Below are 16,713 nucleotides of genomic sequence, written 5' to 3'. Positions count from 1 at the left end.
TATACTAGTTGATAAATTTGTGATTTTTTTTGCCATTTGATGTTTTAAATACGTTTGTACGTAGTTAATCTACTTTTTTCCGTGTATGAATCCAACAGTCGGCTGAAGAGTTGCATCTATGAAGAACCGGATAAAAGTATATAATGGCAGCACTTTGTTTACATGGGACTGGGCTCGGGTCTTAATCTCGGTTGAATAGTTGCATCAAAATTGCCATTGTGAGAAGTTATTGAGTGGGATTAATTTTGCGGATAAAGAGAATGATTGGAGATGGGAGCCGAATTTGATCAGTGGCTTCTCAGTTCGGTCGATTCAAAAAATGTGCTCGGATCTTATTCAAGTCGAGGAAGACCAAATTTTTTTTGGAATCATTGGCTGCCTAAAAGGGTCAACATCTTTCGTTGGAGGGCCCTTATGGATAGATTACCAACTCGAGATGCGCTTCGGAAAAGACGGGTCCAGCTGGAGTCGGACCTGTGTCCCTTTTGTGAAGAAAACTCTGAGGGTGTGGACCACCTCTTCACAGGCTACCAAATAGCTGCTGAAGTGTGGAACGCCATAATGATTTGGTGCAGGCTTCTTCCGTTCTTCACGTTTTCCAGCCGAGATATTTTTTACTACCACAAAAACGTTAAAGGAAATAAGGTTTATATCAGAATGGTGAGGTCCATTATGCTCTTGGGCTGTTGGTCACTCTGGAAAGCCTACAATGATCTGGTTTTTAACCAGAAAGAAGAAGGCTGCAGCGATTGATCAAGAGGTGAAAGCTCTCGGCTTCCTATGGATCAAGGCTCGAGCTAAAATGGGTTCGTTTTCGGAGGAACAATGACGTAAGTTTGACTTCGGATAGGCTGGTGTAGGTGTTGTTTCTCGTTGTTTGTTTTGTTTTCCCTCTTTTGTACCTCTAGCCTCTGGCTAGTGTTTGGTTGTTTGGAATGAAACATTGCCTTTCAAAAACAAAACAAAAAAAAGAAGAATCCAACAATCCAACATTGAAGTTTAGCTGGCAATCAAACATTTGAGCAATGAGTATTATTAACCATGGTGGAACTGGTAATTCCCACACAGCAAATCAATTAGCTATCATGTTCTACATATTAATTTTTTTTTTTATTTTCTACATTAGTTAATATGAGTTGTTATGTGCTAGCAAAATTCAATTTAGGCCCTCAAAAAGGTTGAGTTAGCCTTTGACAAGATAGGAGGTGCATGCGCTAGCTAGGGATGTTTGATCCTACAAAGGAGGCGATGCGTTCTTATGATGCTTTGACAAGACGACTCAGAGGCTCAAAAGCGAGGACCAACTTTGAAGTACCAATTATGTTCCCATTCTCTATATCACCAAGAACAGAAGTAAGGAAACGGAAGTCTAGCGGATGTTGTATTAACACTAGCAACAAGTTTGACGTAGTGACTTCAGCGGGTTAACTTTTTAGTACTACTCGTTCGGTAACGATAAGTCACTTTGAATATTGGTGATCCTTTAAAATGATAAAAATTAGTTTGTATGCTTTATTAATTCAATGCAAATACTTCTTTATTTGTTTGTTATGTTATTGGAATTTATAATTTTATATATTATTATTATTATTATTATTATTATTATTATTATTATTATTATTATTATTATTATTATTATTAATGTTCACATGCACCTATGTAACCCAATCAATTACATATGTGTTATGTATTTTCGCCTTAATTGCATACATACAAATAGCATAATATTAAGAGTTTGTGTTAACTATTGTCACATATGCCAATTACTAACTACAGTTACATATGCTGATTAAGAATCATATTTTCTTATCTTTAGTAATATGTCTTACACACATGTAAATTATTCAATATCATATATGTGATGCTGACTTACACATGTGTAAACTGACTTACACATGTGTAAACTGTCCATTATCACATATATAGATTGCCCATTACTAACAATTTATATGTTCTAGATAACAATAAGCATATATCATTTAAATGAACATTGTATTATGCAAAAATTCAAAAAAAATTAAATGGTTGATAAGAAAACATATTCCTTGATATATGTTAACCACCGTAACGCAAAAGTAAAGCCTAATATTAATAAAAACATGAAGTCCTTTTTCTTTTCATTTTGTTCTTTATCAAACTCCAATGCTTCCTTTATCATATGCCCTCTTTTAATGTTCGCTTGCAATAGAACTATCCTCTCAACATATTCTTTCTCGTCAGATTTAGTTGCATTCTTTGTCTTTTGATTTTCTCTATTTTGAAGTGACAATCCCTGTTCTTCGCATGACTTCCCATGTACATTTCCACATGTCACATCACTAACACTCCACAACCAATACGATTTTTCTTTGTTGCTCAAGTTAATTGTAGTTTCAATATCTCCGCAATTGAGCGTCTTAGTATCTGCAATATGTTCGAAACATGTTAACGTTGTCTTCAAGTTTTTAACTGTTATGATTTACACATGTGTAAACCTTCACATCTATGTGTATTTTTCCAAAAAAAAAAAAATTATGATTTACATATGTGTAAACCTTCATATCTATTTTTTAAGCTACTATAATTTACACATGTGTAAACCTTAACATTTATGCTTATTTTTTAAGCCTTTATGATTTACACATGTGTAAACCTTCATATCTACGCTTATTTTTTAAACTATTATGATATACACATGTGTAAACCTTCATATTTATTCATTTTGAAAACTATTATGATTTACACAAGTGTAGATCTTCATGTCTATGCTTAATTTTTTTATAAACTACATGATTTACACGTGTGTAAACCTTCATATCTATTCATTTTTTAAACTATTATTATGACTTACACATGTATAAACCTTCATGTCTATACTTACTATTTTTTAACTATATGATTTACACATGTGTAAACTTTCGAATTTATACTTATTTTTTAAACCATTATGATTTACACATGTGTAAACCTTCGTGTCTATGATTTACACATCTCTAAAAACATACAGAGATTTGTTATAACTTTTTTATTACAGACCTTAACGTTTGATCCTTTCAGTTAGTTTGTATGCCTGAATTTCTCTAGCTATCTTCATCGCCTCCTGTTTCCTTTCTATGTTTTCACTTATTGATGCTTCTGTTAAAACATTACAATTACTTATCTTTCATAAATAAATGAAAAACACGATTTGGTTTGAACATAATGTTTAAGGATATGAAACTCTCTTTTTTGGAGTTCAAATTTTTAAGAACTGATTTGATAAGCATTAACTACAAACTTACAGCTAAGAATCATAGGTTTATGATGTGCCATTGATAAACAATTAATTTAATCATTGTTAAATAGCATATATACCCATTTAACTGTATAATAATAATGTAAAGCATAACAAACAAATCAATCTTTCAAATTTACTAAATTGGTGAACAATTATCAACTACCAATTAGTGCCAATACAATTTTGCATCTCAGCAACAATGAAAAACACAACAAACAAATTAATCTTCTAAATTTATTCAATTAGTGAACAATTATTAACTACCAATTAGCGCCAACACAATTATGCATCTCAGCAACACATGAAATTCCAACTCATTGAATCTATGCACTAACAAAACCCTATTTTACCAAAAGAATAACCATATTTTTTATAACAAAGTCTGAATGAAATTCGATTTTCTGCAAGTTAATAAGATAAACAACTGAATACAATAACCTAATGTGAAGAATCAATTAGTAAGAATAAAAAAAATGTTGAATTAGGGCTTTACTTTACAGTTTGATTAGCCTGCGCGACCATGGTCACCCGATTAGAATCAGATGCAAGGCTCCAGTAGCAGCCATCATCGCGGACAACCACTTGGTGAAGAAAGATAAAACAGCGGAGGCTGAGGCTATGGATGCAACGGCGATGGTGGCGGGGGTAGTGGCGGTGGCTGGTAAATGGGGTTTATCTAGACACACAGGTTAGCATGAATGGATTTCATAAACCTGATAAACGTGTTTTGACAGGATTGCCCTTTCACTTTATGTTAATGTGTTTTAAAACCCCTCCTTAATCTTAGCCTTTAATTGGATTTGATCAATGGATGAAATTGGTTCCTAAGGTTGTCACAAAAATAAGTGTTCTCAAGATAACCCTCCCATATATATATATATATATATATATATATATATATATATATATATATATATATATATATATATATATATATATATAGGTAAAGGGTACTGTACAAATTCCCTTATCGTACATTACGTACGCTACAATCTCAGCCGTCAGATCATCTCCCCGCAATGAAAATCGCATGTTGTTTTTTTTTAATAATTTCGCATGTGATAAATTTGATGAAATAGCAGGTGTTTTTTTGTAACAATTTCGCATGTGTTAATTCAATTTCGCATGTGATAATTTTGATGAAATAGAAGGTTGTTTTTTTGTAACAATTTCGCATGTGGTAATTCAATTTCGCATGTGATAATTTTGATGAAATAGCAGGTTGTTTTTTTGTAACACTTTCGCATGTGGTAATTCAATTTCGCATGTGATAATTTTGATGAAATAGCATGTTGGTTTTTGTAACAATTTCGCATATGGTAATTTTGAAGAAATCGCATGTTAAAAAACCAACATGCGAAATTGTTACAAAAAAACAACATGCGATTTTCAATGCGGGAAGATGATCTGACGGCTGAGATTGTAGCGTACGTAATGTACGATAAGCGCATTTGTACGTTAGCCAGCCCCTATATATATATATATATATATATATATATATATATATATATATATATATATATATATATATATATATATATATATATATATATATAGGGGATGTTTCAAATGAAAACCACTTTAACGTGAAAACTCGAAAACTAACTAAAAAAACCTTAAAAACAAACCAAAATTTTTTTTTACAATTTTTTATTAAATATCGCTAGTTTTGTATATAATTTTTTAAAAAAAAAAAGACATTTTTTTGTAGTGCACATGTGTAATAATACACATGTGTACTATTACACATGTGCACTACAATTTTTTTTTTATATAAATAAAATAGCGAAAATTGGTAAACAAAATTTGGTATGTTTTTTAGGGTTTTTTAGTTAGTTTTCGCGTTAACTAGTGGTTTTCATTTGAACCTTCCCCTATATATATATATATATATATATATATATATATATATATGGTAGGGTTCTAGAGTGAACAACCTCCCAAAAGTGAATTGCGTGAACTGATATGGACCATTGATTATTATGACCTTGATATTTTGAATGGGTGGCATGATTGTAATTATTAGATTAGTTTTTATTGTTTTATTAAATCAAAAGCGTAAAAGTGTAATTAGATTAATTGGTTATTTTAAATCCGGAAACTAGATTCTTTCTGTATTCTCCGATTTCATTAAATCTCGTAATTATCTATAGGTTGTTTATCAATCTTTTGATTTCCCTTTTAAAACAAAAACTCATATCCTCTTTCTCTCTAACCTTCATTGACGACGACAAAAATACCACGAAGAACGGCGTTGGATCATTCAAACCACCGGAAAAAATCAGCTGATTTTCAACCAATAAAGGTACACAATGTAAATCTTAATCTTTATATGTTTCAGAAAGTAGTTGCATGTTGTGTTCCTTGTATTAATGAAGTAAGAACATCAAATCGGAATTAGGGCTTGAATGTTGTGTTCTCAAAGTTGCTTAGTTACAGTTATTTGGTACAATGGTGTGATTTTTAGTAGTAGTTAATCGATTTCGTGTAAGATTACTTTAAAGGAGAATGTTGATTTAACAAATTAGGAGATGTTGTTCTGTTTTTATTCGAGTGTAGGAATGTTGGTTTGCTTTAGATAACCTATAATCAATGAGTTACACTTGTGTGCGTTGTCATTAATTGGGTCGAGGTTGTTGTAAAATTCTCGCTGTACACCTATGTAAAGAATGGTTAAGTAGGCTGATTTATGCTCTGTTTTTTATTTTGTTGAATAATAAGTTTGATTAAACACAATGATGGGTTGTGCCATGATTAAACACAATGATGGGTTGTTGTTGGTGCATTACATCTGTCGACTTTGTCTTGGATCGAGTCTTAGTCTTAGATTGTTAGATCAGGGCGCGTTTTACGAGAAAACTGGAGATTGTATGTGTTTTAGTTGATAGTTTCGCTTATAGTGACATAGGTAGAGGTTCCGCTTTTATGTCACATATAGTTCCGCTTATATGTCATCATTTAGGTTCGCTTATGTGTTCGATGGAGATCCGCTTATTCATACATGTCCATTGAAGCGGATCTCTATGCACTATATATATAGTCATTGGAGCGAAACATTTGTAACGGTCTTGTAACTCGTACCGAAGTGCTGCCGGATCGAGATTTGGATGTAATCAGTGTCAAATCAATGCAAAAAGGTGTTTAAAGTGATTGCTAGCTGTTTCTACGTTAATTACTTGTTTTCCGCACCTGTAATTGACGAAAACTCCTCTGAACGACTCGTTTGGGTCGAGACACGATCCTACAAGTGGTATCAGAGCTTCAGGAGGAGGAGTTCTGCAGAGAATAGCTGGAATTCGACTCATTTTCTTACTTCTACACCTTCTTTCTTCAGTTCAGAAAGTTTCACCGGTCAAAATCGGCTCAAAATTTCAAGGATTGTGCGTAATAGGATATAGACAAATCCTGGAAAGTTTGGTGTTAAAATTCGCATTAAAAGTGGACTAAACTTACATCCGAATAGGTTCCGCTTATACGGACACTTCATAGTTCTGCTTGAGTGAACGTGTTAGTTCCGCTTATTGTTACACAAATTCAAAGGTTTCGCTCCAAAGTTCAGTTAGATTCGCTCTTGTGTCAAAGCAGGTTCGCTTATTTGGACCAAATAGTTCCGCTTATTTGAACCAAGTAGATCCGCTTCAAAGATCATATAGATCCGCTTTTGTGAACAACTCTATAGGTTCGCTCTTGTGATCATCCAGTGGTTCGCTTATACGTACTTAATAGGTCCGCTCGGTTGAACATTAAGTTGGTTTCGCTTGATTGAATATCAAGTAGATCCGCTCGGTTGAACATCAATTAGGTCCGCTTATTTGGACTTAGTGGTTCCGCTCATTTGGTCTTACTAGTTCCGCTTGTTTGTACTTAGTGTTTTTGCTTATAAGTACTGTTGCTTAAGGATTAGTCGCTCAAAGACGGAGTATCTCTATTGTAACTTCAGTGGTGCTGGTGATTGCGAGGACACTCAAATCAATATTGAAAACCAAGCAGTCCCACAAGTAACTAAGTTTAAGTACTTAGGATCGTTTGTTCAAAGGGATGGAGAGATAGATAGTGACGTAGCCCACCGCATCCAGGCTGGCTGGTGTAAGTGGAGAGCAGCCTCTGGGGTCTTGTGTGACAAGCGGTTCCCAACTAAATTAAAGGGAAAATTTTATAGGGTTGCAGTTAGACCTGCTATGTTGTATGGAACAGAGTGTTGGGCCATCAAAAAGGCACAGGCGCGCAAGATGGAGGTTGCAGAGATGAGGATGCTGAGGTGGATGTGTGGATACACAAGACTAGATCGGATAAGAAATGAGGTTTTTAGGGAAAGGATAGGAGTAGCTAGTATATCAGAGAAGATTAAAGAAGGGAGATTGAGATGGTTTGGGCATGTGAAGAGAAGGCAGACTATGGCGCCAGTTAGAGCAGTGGAAAACTTCATTGTCGAGGGGAGAAGAAGTAGAGGCAGGCCTAAATTAACTTGGGAGGAGCGGATTAGATATGATTTGATAGAGTTGCATCTCTCTGAGGACATGATCCGGGATAGGGATTCGTTAAGACATAGGATAAAGGTAAAGGACTATTAAGGGATAACGTATAGGTAGCCTAGTTTTTTGTTAAGGGGGGATTTAGCACATGATTGTCTTTAGGTAACATGTGCATTGGTTATTTTAATGATGTTATAAATGTTTATGTAGTATATGGCTCACTCCTGTTGATATTTGGTAGTTTTATTTCACTTATGATACCCGTCTTTTCTGCTTGTATCACGTCTGTTTGTTCGTATGCTTTTGTTTTTGAGCCGGGGGTCTTTCTGGAAGCAGCCTCTCTACCCCCAAGGGATAGAGGTAAGGTTTGTCTACATCTCACCCTCCCCTGACCCTACCACTAGCTCTGCTATTTGTGGGATACATAGGGTACGGTTGTTGTTGTTGTTGTTGTTGTTGTTGTTGTTGTATGTCCCTAAAAGTTGAACGCGAGCAGGCGTACAAGGAACACTTGAAAACGGTTGAAAGACAAAATGATTTAAAAATCTTGTGTGAATAGCACAACCATCTCGACGAACCGTTTAAGTCAATTGTCATTCAACAAAAGCGCGAGATTTGCGCAAAGTGGGGTTGGAAGATGCCACCCGTTTAGTTTTTTTTTTCCAATGTTTAGTTGTTTTTTTATTTTGCTATGTAATTTATTTTTTAAATTTAATGAAATTTATAATTTTAGTGTTTTATTGTTAATTTCTAATTTTAAAATAAAAATTAAAAAAATTTGGGAGTGATAGAATTCTATCACTAGTGAACACCCCACTACATTTCTATCACTAGTGATAGAATATTGGGTGATGACATGGCATGAGTTGATTGGATATTGGAAGTGATAGAATTCTATCACTAGTGACCACCACCCCTCCTCTGCCAATGCCTTTAGCTTATGATATAATAATTTAATTAGTGTTAATTAAATGGACAAAAAACGAGGCAGCTTTTTAAATAAAGGACACTAAGTGAATTAATATTTAACGTAAGAAAAAAAAAAATAACGGTTCCACAAACGTTTTTTATCCCCTTTGTAAGCATTGATTATATATTTATTTTTATTAGATTCATGGGGCTTAACAACGATAAGTACATGAACAAGTATCTACAAACGTGCATCGACCCACTGCCCGACCCTGTTGACCTCTTTTAACTTCGCAGTCATGCTTGCAACGATCATTATCACACGGATAAAAGTCCCAGCTCTCTTCACACGCTTCAGCAATCATCATCATACGCCCTGAATTATTAGAAGTGCGTTACTCATATATGATAAGTTCAGAAGTAAAAACATAAACGATCTATAAGCGTTAACTAATGGTTAGCTTACCAGAAACTGTGAGCATGATCAAAACTGCAACAATAAACTTTATAGATGACATGCCTTCTAATTTCTTAATGTATTGGATTCAGAAGATTATGGATTAAAATGTTTCTTTTAGATGTTCAAGCATTGTAAATTTATATTTATACTAGAAAATATTAGGTGAGGACCTGACGTAATTACACTATGATATTATGTAACATTAAATGCGATATTAAATGCGTCATACATAAATGTTCCCATTGTATAAGGATTAGGCTAGTCACACACGCGCCTTGACTATACACATCAGTAGGGATGAGCTCGGTACCGTCCGGTACCGAACCGGTACCGAAAGAACCGGTACCGAAAATCCTCAAAAGTGGGTACCGGTACCGAATATGCCCGGTTCGGTACGGTTCGGTACCGGTACGGTACCGGTATTTGAGGGTAAAAACAGGTAAATACCGGTACCGAACCGGTACCGAAAATGTTAAAAGTCGGTACCGAATCGGTACCGAAAAGGTACCCGGTTCGGTAAATTCGGTACCGGTACCGGGTCCATTTTGCTCATCCCTACACATCAGTGGCGGAACCAAAAGTTCCGAGGGGGCATAAAATCATGGGACTCAATTTATATATTGTATAAATATTTAGGCAAAATAATTAGAGGGACAATCCTATACAATTTTAAAATTTTCAGTGAAAAGTTATGGGACCCTACTTATATATTGTATAAATATTTAGGCAAAATGATTTGGGGGACAATCCTATATAATTTTAAAATTTTCAGACGAAAAATAGGAAATTTTACAATTCTAACCGAAACATTTGGGGGGCGGGTGCACCCCCCACTTTACACTAAGCTACGCCACTGATTCACACACACTGAAGCGTTGCGCTTTGGTCAAAGCGCAACGCTTAGATGTAAAGTCAACAGACAAGGACTGAATCTGTCAGACCTTGTACCTAAGCGCTGCGCTTTGGCCAAAGCGCCACGCTTAGGTGGGTCTGTTTGTTTTTGGGTGAAAAAAGTGAGGTTTTGGTGGAAAAAGTGGGGTGTTGGTTTATTGTTTAGTTATATTTGGTTGTGTTTTTTTTTTTTTTGAAAAGTTCTAGATTTTTGTTTTATTTTTATAAAACATATAATTTAAAGTTGATTTATAACGGTCGTTTAACGTGAGTGTACCGGTTATAGTTGATTTATAATAGTCGTTTATAAGATACGTTTCAATACGCCATTGTTTTTATAAATGTTAACCGATTTTATTTTGTTAAGTTACATGAACATGTTTAATTAAAACACCGTATAATAAGTTGCGAAAGAGACGTATGAAATAAACGCAAACAGTCCAAACAAACATCGTGTAAATAAAAGATCAACTACATAAATATATATAAAATCAGTTTCTAATACAAAACAAAAGTACAACTGAACCTCTAATACAAAATAAAAACTAAAGTTACCGATCCTCTGGCGGTGGGGACGGTGGCAGTGGATGGGGCGACAATCTCGCGTGAGCCCGGAGCTCCGTCAGCGTCTCTATAATCCAAATTTGGTCTTGCTGTACATAGCTCTGCTCACTACCATAACCGTGGCTGGGATAGTCTTGTTGTACATAGCTCTGCTCACCACCGTAATCATGTTTGGGTGGCTGACCGTACGGATATTCAGCCTGAGGATATGGTTCACCTCCTTATCCGTAATCCGAATAGCCGTGTTGTGCGTACGAGTCTTCCACAGGGATATTCAAGTCCAGCTGCACCGTATTGTCATGATAACGAATGCCAGATACAACCTCCTCCCTCCTCATGTTGGACGGGATCGGTTTATCGTACGAGTCAGAAATAGCAGTTCCCTCGTAAGAATCTAGAACAACGGACTCGTCAGAGTATTCACCGAAAAGGTAGTTGCTAAACCACGACATTGTATTTTGAAGAAACGCTACTAAAACAACAAAACACGCGAAAGAATGAAAAACCTTTGCGATTTCGAATTTTGAATTAATACCGAATGCATGGCCAACCTTCTTAAAAGCACCAGAATTTGGGGTCAAAGCGCGGCGTATAGGGTTCCTCGTGACACAGCTGACAACCTCGTACAGAATAAAATCTCGTATCAAAGTCACATCACCTTTTGTCTGGAAAAGAACCCTAAACGACGCGCTTTGGTCAAATAAGGATGCGTGTGTGAATATCATGATCCTTGCATAAACCTCTATAGCATTTATCCTTTCAGGAGCTTCTGATTACACAAACAAATGGCACTATTTCATCTAAATGCAAGATCACAAATAACAATGATTTCACAACTAAAAAGAAAAAAGAAACTCAACTTTTTTCAGAAATGAAATCCTCATTTGTTACTATGAGTAGCAAAATGGGCGAGTCAGGTAGTGCAAAGTCCTCGGGTCAAACGGTCTGCCCTAAAAAAGGGACAAATCGGGTACAAACTAGTTGGGTCAACCTGATATATTTGTTTTTATAGTGGCCAGTGGAGGCAGAGGCCTGCATTCTGCAACAAGACCACATAAAGGTCTAAACAAGCCCAACTACTATGTTTGTACAAAACTGCAAAAACTATGAACACACGCCAAATGAAGATTGAAGATCTCATTGTATGCATCGAGATATTATGAACTATATCAATTTGTCCCTAGAGCATGTATTTATCAATTGTTTGCTACAACATATCTAGCAACCTATCATTCTAAACTGAACATGTATGTGACTACAAAATTTATATGGTGGGTGTATTTTGCTAAAGCGCATTTAAAACGACATTCACTAACCAGTGGGTCACACGATTTAAGCCGCTTATATGTAAGGCTCATCTGATCAACCATGTTTTACCGCGAAACCAACTGAGATTGCTATTAGACCGAGAATATTAATATTCTCAGTCTATAATTGCTTCACACATTGAATCATGTGGCTTCAGATTCTTTTGTTGCATCAACTTTAGCTGCAAAAAAAAAAAAAAAAAAAAAAAAAAAAAAACGGAAAAAGACAAGCTGGAAGCTTTTGCAAGGAGAATTCAGTTTAACATAACTATTCAATGAAAATAAGGGTGTTTGGATGTGCCCTGTATAGAAAGTGAATATGTGATATTCGATAAACAGAATTAGAGGAGCAATTGTAATAATAAAAATAGAAAACAGAAAATCGTGTTTGGATGTGTGTCTGCTGTTGGAAAATTTAATAAAAATAATAATAATAATAATAATAATAATAATAATAATAATAATAATAATAATAATAATAATAATAATAATAATAATAATCAGATAATCACATGTTTTAAAAATTCAGATTAGTTAAAAAATTTATAACTAAAATGTTAGAAAATGACGTTCTTATAGGATCAAAAAAGGACTGCTGCTTGTGAAATGGAATTAGCCTTCTTTCAAATTAGTCATGTTTGTTGCCAGCGGTTATAAAAAAATATATGTATATTTTATAAATATATATGTGAAATGATAAAGAGTACAAACATATTTTTACTTTTCGGATTTTCTTAAGCATAACAACTATCCTCATGGGTCAACCCAACTTCTACCAGAAACTTTTTGCATCCTCTCATCACTCATTAACTTTCTAACTTGTTCCGATCGCGTCCAGTCCCCAGAAGTAGCAAAAATGCTCGATAACTGCACATGCGCATCTGCGTTCTTCGGGTCAAGCGTTATTATTTTCTCCGCAACTTTCCTCCCCAGAATTGTATCACCATGAGCTAAACACCCTCGTAAAACCGATGACCACATGCTTACATCAGCATCGAACGGCATGTATGTAATTAAACTTATAGCTTCCTCTAGTCGACCAACGCGCGAGAAAAGATCTACCGTACAAGAATAATGTTCAATTCCCAGATCAATAAAATACTCGTGTTTCATTAAATGAAACCATTTTAATCCCTCTTCAACTAAACCGCAGTGATCACACGCAGATAGAACAGCAGTAAATGTAATATTTGTAGGCGTAACGTTTAACTTTCTCATATCGTTAAACAATTCCAATGCTTCGGTTCCATAACCATTTGTAGCGTAACCCATTAACATGGAGTTGTAAGAAGCTTGGTCAACGTGTACCATTTGACTAAAGATTTTTCTACCGTTATGAACCAGCCCACATTTGCAAAACAAGTCGATCATTGAGGTTGAAACAATTTTATCAGATTCAAGACCGACAACAGTAGCTCTAGCGAATAGCTGTTCACCGAATTCGAGTGAAGAAATTGCACCACACGCGCTAATCCCACTAGCAAGGCTGAATCTGTCGGTTCTAAAACCGTTTGTGTTCAGTTCGCAAAACCATGCAAGTGCTTCGGTTGAATAACCATTTTGACTTAACCCTGATATCATTGAGTTCCACGAGATCAACGTTTTAGATCGTATGCTTTGAAAAAGCTCTTTAGCGTCTTCGATTCTTCCACAGGTACAATAAACCGTAATCATTGAATTCAACAAAACTGTGTCGTGTGTATCTAACTCACTAAATAACTTACACGCGCTATTCGGCATACCGCACTTGGAATAAGTGTCCACCAGCACGGATGCAACGATAAGATCACGGGTCACTCCAAATTTACAAGCGTGTGCATGCATTTGTGTTGCGTAATCCACGACACCTAACAAATCGCATGCACTCAAAACACTCGCAATAGTAGAAACATCTTCTCGAGTTCCACGTCTTCTGATTTCACCGAAGATTAGAAGCGCTTCCATTGCCATATTATTTACAATATAACCGGATATCAAAGAGTTCCATAAAGCAACACAAGGGTTATCTTTCATACGAAAAATTCGGTTTGCATCGTTAACCCTGCCACTATTAGAGTATGCAGAGATCAATGACGATAGAGAGAAATCGTCGGCGTATGGCAGCCTATGTAGTACTAGGCTAGCATAGTCCAGATCGCCACATTTCCCGTACATGTTGACTATCGAACTTCCTAAAACCGAGTCAAATTCGACCCCATCGATGACTATGCAAGCATGAATTGCTTTTCCTAACTTAATAACCGCTAAATCAGCACAAGCACCAAACACAGTAGCCAAAACATACGCATCGAAACAACATGGTCCCGACTTCATATCTTTAAACAGACTAACTGCTCTCAAAGACTGCGCGTTTTGAGCATACCCATGAATCATGGAATTCCAAGCCACCCCATTTTTCACCGGCATTTTATCAAAAAACTCTCTTGCAAGATCCAACTTCCCCGCCTTAACAAACCCGGATATGATCATGTTCCAAGAGAAACTATTCTTGTCGGGCATCGCGTAAAACAAACGCAAAGACTCTTGCTCGTTTCGCGATTTCACGTACCCTTCAATCATAGAGTTCCATGTGAAGTAGTTTCTTTGTGGCATTTCATCGAACAGTTTGCGGGCGTCATACAAGTAACCACATTTGCAGTACATTTGAATAAGACGGTTTGATAAGGTGATTGAGGACAGTAACATGCCCCTTTTGAGCAATAAGATGTGCAATTGTTGTCCTTGTTTGGTTAAGGAATTGGATGTGATGGTTTGTAGTAAACGTGCACATGATTGCCAATCAAGATCCATATGGCAGGCTTCAAATAACTGCAATTTTACCCAACTCTAATCTACAATACAAGATACTAGTTGTTGTTGATACGAAGTTTTTCTTGTCATTAGAGTTCATATAATTTGGATGATAACTTATATGGATATTGCACATGAAATTACAGTTGTGATATCCCCCAAATGATCAAAGGGTTTATCGACTTGCTAATACTGCTGTTTTTTTTTTTTTTTTGGGCAAAAGACGGATCAAACGGGCCAATTTCGGGTAATTTCAAAAACTGGTTTCGAGTTTATTTCAAAGGGAAAACTGTTTAAACTATGCTGAAAAATGTTGACAATGGTTAGACAGGTGAATTGGTAAACTTTTTTTTATTTTTTATAAACTAGTATGTTTAATATTATTATTACTATATATTACTATATATTAATAATTATTACTATATATTATTACTATATATTACTATTACTATTACTATTACTATATATTAATAAATAAAATGAAATGAATAGTGTTTTTAATATATTATAATAATATATATTTTTTAATACCTTTATTATTTTAGTATTATAATAATAACAATCATTTCTTCACTTCTTAAGTTGGATAGGTTTTGTGTCAACCGATATTGGTATCGAAAATACATGTACGGTCCGGTTCGTTATCGGCATGTGAAGGTAAAAACCGACAATACAGTTATTGGTACATGAAGGTAAAAACCGGCACCAGCCTGGTACAGAAAACGCCAAAAGTCGGTACCGAAATGATTTTAAGAATCTTTTAGTTCGAAAAATTCGATACTGCTACCCGGTACTATTTGTTATTATAATATTAGAATAGTAAAGATATTAAAAAATATATATTATTATAATATATTAAAAACACTATTTATTTCATTTTGTTTATTAATATATAGTAATATATAGTAATAATAGTAATATATAGTAATAAGCGAATTTTGTAATGGTGGAAGAACAAACTAATTAATTCACATCCAATTTATTTCATCATTAAAAGAGCATTTGATACAAAAAGAGTTGTATTCGGTTAAATGGATTAAGTATCATGTAAAAAGAGGTAATGGATTAAGGATCATGTAAAAAAAGTTAAGAGTGTGATAACTGATAAGTGTAAGAAATAATCTAGTATTAATATGTGTCCTTCAATTATATTAAAGAAAAAGGGTAATAATGTAATTTACTCTAAAGTACAATTAAATGATAAAATAATCTTGTAACCACCAATGAGTTATTTTCGGATACTGATTTAATTTTATTTTTTTACAAAACTTGTTTAACTTAATAAATGTAGAATAAATTAACAATAACATTACATTAAATTAAAAACATTAAAATTACATTAAACTAAAAAACAATAAAATTACATTAACTTGAAATAAATTAAACTAGTCTTCGTCGGAATCGACCAAAAGGTGGGGTAAATCTTGACTTGCGAGATGATTTATGAGATCATGTTTTAGTCTCCAATGTGTGTCTTCATCCATCAACTCGCCCAACACTGTATCGTCTAGAGCGGGCTCGACCGGAGGATCCCGAATGTGCACCGGTGCTATCATGTTTCCGTCGTCTTTCAAAATCATGTTGTGTAAAATAATAGACGTGTACACAACACTCCTAATTTTTCTAACTGTTCTTGCTCGCATAGGCCGACTCAATACACCCTATTTCGCCTTCAAAACACCAAAAGCTCGTTCGACGTCTTTTCTTGCCGCCTCACGTTGCCTCTTGAGTTTCTTTTCGTCTACTTCGTGAGGGTATGGGATCGACTTCACAAACACGAACCACGGAGGGTAGATTCCATCCACGAGCAAATAACCACGTTTGTATAAATGGTTGTTAATGTAAAATGGACATTTTTGCGTGGTTCCATTTCTTTCTGTTAAAAGTAACGGAGATTGTTGTAGCACATTGATATCGTTTTGTGAACCTGGTGGACCGCAAAAAGCATGCCAAAACCATAAATCTTGAGATGCAACCGCTTCGAGCATAACAGTCAGATATCGGTGATCTCCTCGCATATATTGGCCTCGATACTCCGTGGGACAAAATCGCCAAGCAAAATGG

General features: G+C 35.1%; 2 protein-coding genes across 2 annotated transcripts; both read right to left on the bottom strand.

Annotated features, from left to right (window-relative positions):
* Nucleotides 1-12,571: 12,571 nt before the first annotated feature.
* LOC110908026 (putative pentatricopeptide repeat-containing protein At1g77010, mitochondrial) lies at nt 12,572-14,855 on the bottom strand. The gene has a single exon (XM_022152929.2). The coding sequence runs from the start codon at nt 14,647-14,649 to the stop codon at nt 12,613-12,615; it is 2,037 nt and encodes a 678-aa protein (XP_022008621.1). The 5' UTR covers nt 14,650-14,855; the 3' UTR covers nt 12,572-12,612.
* A 1,455-nt stretch (nt 14,856-16,310) lies between these two features.
* On the bottom strand, nt 16,311-16,667 carry LOC110906368. The gene has a single exon (XM_022151512.1). The coding sequence runs from the start codon at nt 16,665-16,667 to the stop codon at nt 16,311-16,313; it is 357 nt and encodes a 118-aa protein (XP_022007204.1).
* Between the last annotated feature and the right edge of the window lie 46 nt (nt 16,668-16,713).

Source organism: Helianthus annuus, chromosome 14 (assembly GCF_002127325.2).
Source record: "Helianthus annuus cultivar XRQ/B chromosome 14, HanXRQr2.0-SUNRISE, whole genome shotgun sequence".
NCBI lineage: Eukaryota > Viridiplantae > Streptophyta > Magnoliopsida > Asterales > Asteraceae > Helianthus > Helianthus annuus.
The sequence above is the reverse complement of the archived record's forward strand: the minus strand, read 5'-3'. Positions and strand labels throughout refer to the sequence as shown.

Coding starts and splice junctions, on each gene's coding strand:
- LOC110908026 (XM_022152929.2), bottom strand. CDS start 14,649: ATGGATCTTGATTGGCAATCATGTGCACGTTTACTACAAACCATCACA.
- LOC110906368 (XM_022151512.1), bottom strand. CDS start 16,667: ATGCGAGGAGATCACCGATATCTGACTGTTATGCTCGAAGCGGTTGCA.